Source organism: Bombus impatiens, unplaced genomic scaffold (assembly GCF_000188095.3).
Source record: "Bombus impatiens unplaced genomic scaffold, BIMP_2.2 scf_0409, whole genome shotgun sequence".
Lineage (NCBI taxonomy): Eukaryota > Metazoa > Arthropoda > Insecta > Hymenoptera > Apidae > Bombus > Bombus impatiens.
The window spans coordinates 1-4,013 of NT_176828.1; the positions used below are offsets into that span (position 1 = coordinate 1).

The 4,013-nt window shown below is 40.6% G+C and overlaps 1 protein-coding gene across 1 annotated transcript; it reads right to left on the reverse strand.

Moving 5' to 3' along the window:
• Positions 1-2,190: 2,190 nt before the first annotated feature.
• On the reverse strand, positions 2,191-3,796 carry LOC117151752. The gene is made up of 2 exons (XM_033321204.1): positions 2,436-3,796; positions 2,191-2,388 (listed from the first exon to the last, which is right to left on the reverse strand). The coding sequence occupies exon 1, from the start codon at positions 3,022-3,024 to the stop codon at positions 2,509-2,511; it is 516 nt and encodes a 171-aa protein (XP_033177095.1). The 5' UTR covers positions 3,025-3,796; the 3' UTR covers positions 2,191-2,388; positions 2,436-2,508.
• Between the last annotated feature and the right edge of the window lie 217 nt (positions 3,797-4,013).

Sequence of the window (4,013 nt, forward strand, 5' to 3'; positions counted from 1 at the left end):
CTCGCATATATAAATAGCTACTACCTAACCTTATAACATGATTTCCTGTCAATTAATATAACTAGGGTAGCCACCTATCGCACTAATCCTCATTACACCTTATTTCAGGTATCGCAATCTCCTTGGCAGTATACACTCAACCTCATATACCGGTCCACCCCTCTCATTCACTTATAATACATAAGAATACAATAACACTTAAAACTAGGCAGTCTTTGTAAGTAAAACTAACAGCTCACAATCTACAAATTACTCTGTCACATATATAAAAATAGCTGCAACAACCTACAAAACACGATCTTAAAGTCCATTAATGTCAGTTAATATAAATAGGGTAGTCATCTATCACAATAAACCTCTTTTGACTATTTCAGATATCGCCTCCTCCTTCGCAACACAATCTCTACCTCGCATAACAGGTTCATCCCTCTCATTCGCTTATAACAAACAAGAATACAAACACTTAAAACTAGCCAGTCGTTGTAAGTAAAACCAAAACACTTATCTAGTAAATAATCCATCGCATATATAAATAGCTACCAGCTAACCTTATAAAACACTATTTCATATTAACTTAATAAAAGTAAGGTAGCAACCTATCACCATAATCCTCGTTTTAACTATTTTAGGTATCGCCACCTCCTTCGCAGTGTACACTCTGCTTCATAGAAACAGTTAAGTTCCTCTCAATTACTTATGATATAAAATACAAACTACTTAACGTAGCCATCTTTATAAGTAAAAGACACATCATAGAAACAATTAAGTTCCTCTCAATTACTTATGATATAAAATACAAACCACTTAACGTAGCCATCTTTATAAGTAAAAGACACTTAATCTAGAGAAGTAACTTACTATAAGTATAAATAGCTACACAGTCTAGGCTAGAGGAATCCATCTCAATGTCAACTTAATATAATTATTGTAATATAATTATTGTAAACCCCCTGTCGTATTAATCATTATTCGATACTTGTTGACAGGTCTCGAAACCACCTTCGCTATACTACATCCTCATCGGTTGGCATAATCTACCTCTTAAAGAGTAAGTACATTCATTCTTATGCTTACACTGAAAATTTAAGATAACTAAACGCATATAGGCACTTGTACTACCTAAATAATTAAAAACTTGCCCATCTGATTCTTATTTGTAGGTAACCACCCGTCAACACTCGTGCTCCAAGCACGTACCGATATTGAATTTCCTCCACTAAAACCTTCGAGCTTAACCATAATAAACAACTACATCCTTAACATGGCAACTATTTATCATTATATCATAATATTACTTAATTTTACACACGCTACGAGAAACATAACCTATCCCGTGTCGGCCTTCGTATTCCAACTAATTCTGAAATCCCAATACTTTTTTTCGCACATCTTATCCTTAAAAATGGATTGCTTATCGAATAAATAATCCTTCCACATGCACATTTATATGATAAAATATTTTTATTTATCCCAAACAAAACCAAATTTGTTATCATGTAACCGACAACGATACTACGATAGGGTATTGTCTCAAAATCAGCTACGATTCAGCCGAGGGCTCACATCCCACGCATAATTATATCCACTCGCATTACTCTTTATTATCTATGCATCGTAGCCACAGAAAAACTTCTCAATCACTTCATATTTATCATAATATACCCAGCTAGTACCGACAATATAACCGCTATAACCTCAACTTAACCATTACGTTTCTTTTAACAATATTAGTAATTATATACGGTTAAAATGCCCTATTTAATTACTATAATACAACTATAATGTAACTACGACTCCTTATTGTCCACTAATAGTCCACTGCTTCGTTTTCAGTATTTGATAGTACGTTATTGTTTTCTTCGTCGTAACAATTTTCTGTTATTTATTATACTTATATAAAATATGTAAAACACACCCCACAATAACACTATTAGGAGCTCTCGTTACACTTTATTTTATTATACGATCACACACGTCCCATTATGCACTAAAATATATGAAAATATATGATGTTGGCAGGAACGATCCAAAACACGTCCGCCGACCTCCACGTCACGAGCCGAACTCTGTCTCTCTCTTCATTGGGAACTCCGATCGCAGGGAGTACCACGACCGCCATGGTGCCATCCTTATAGATTTCACCTCAATGTCAATATTGTCCTCAATCCTCCATTGCGCCCTAATAATGTCAATATTGTCCTCAATCCCCCATTGCGCCCTAATATCGTCCACCAGCTCCTCCTTGCTGGTGAGGGGATCAATATTTTTGATCTGTAGGGTCGCCCTATTCACCAGGGCAGCCACCTCCGTACTATCCCTCACCTGGCCGCCACCTCGTTAACCGCCACCGTCCTGTCAAATTCAGTCAGAATGTGGCCCGCTCTCGTCCTGTCAAATTCAATCAGAATGTGGCCCGCTCTCGTCCTTGGAGGGACCCCCGTGGCTCCCTCCAATGTGCTCCTGGCCGCCATTATTCTTCTATAAACTTGCAGCCACTCACATCCCTTTTCAACTTTCGCTTCTCCTGTTCCTTGACACACCCTCACCTTCCGGGACCACCTCTCTGTTGTTGCCCGGATGCACACTAGGAATATCCTGTGCCAAGGGAGCTCTCCTCTCCCTTTTTCTTCTTGCCACTCTCCTCCATCCTTCCGAGTCCTCATTATAATCCTCGTCCATCACAAGATTCCTTCTTTCTTTCCCACATGCTTCGGCGTAGATGACCTCTCCTTTCCTGGGCGTCCTGGGCCTTTTACGTTCATCCATCCTTGTAATCTCGGCCGGCGATATCACCTTCCTTTTGGGGTAACTGCCTTTGTCCACCGTCATTTCCTTCATAACTACTGTCCTATTAATGCTGCTCTCCGCCTCAACAGGCACTCTTCTCCTCTTCCTCCTCCTTGCTTTTTGTTCTCCACACTGTTCCAGGGACGATAGCATACCCTTTATTAAGTTACCGATCTCTCTGATCCCTTCATCTTTGTCTTTGTCCAGCTTGAATTTTCTCACCACAACATTAAGCATCTGGACAGCGCCAGCTAGGGCTTGCGTGAACCCTTTCAGTTCCGCCCTTTATATCATTACTTCTTCCTCGTCTACATCACTGGTCTGTGTATCATCCCTGGCGCTATTATCTATTTCGCTTACCATAGCCGCCCTTGCCCGTCTCGTCCTGCTGCTTTCATCTATTACCTTTCTAGCCAATTGTTTGACGGGTGCTCCTCCTCTCACTACCACTGGCGTGCTGTGCTCGCTATCTCTGATTCGATAGGAACCTTCCGATTCCTCGACCACTTCGACATCAGCCCTGCCACCAGTCGTAGGACTCCTTTGTATTTTTTTACTTGGTCTAAACGCGTCACCTTCTTCCTTCCCTTTAGCTCTCGGTATCACTGAAATTGTGACTTTGTCACTTAACTTTATATCTGCAACCTTCCTCGGTTTCTCTCCTCCTAATGCCAGCTTTCTTCTTCCCACCTTCTACCCAGTCGCTTTTACCGTACGAGAGGATGCCTGGGATTCCACCTCCCGCCCGCCGTTCTTCCAGTAGCTTGATGACCGTCGGATCGAGCCTGGAAAGCCACTCGTGTTCCCGACGGGGCCTGGGGGCTCCGAAACCCCCTGCGCCGTAAGTTTATTATTCTTGTTTAACCTGTCCATATTGTTTTAAAGTTTTAAGTCCATGGAAATCGCCAAGTCGTCAACAGCTTAACCATTTTACCTTCCGAACGTATCCACTAAACTCACCAGGTCGTCATCAAAAACAGCCAATCCAGATATAAGTATAATAGCAATAATATATAACTAAATAAATAGATAAATAGATAAATAAAAACATCTTGTACATATATATATGTCGGAGATGAAAGAACACCGGAGCGTTTGGAATTTTGGATTATCCCGCAACATTGTAATCTAGAGTCTACTATAGCTGTAATTAAAAATTGTAGTTATTCAATTCGATTGTAATTCTTCGCGAGTTGTGACAATGAGCTTGAGCTCGAGGCGACAGC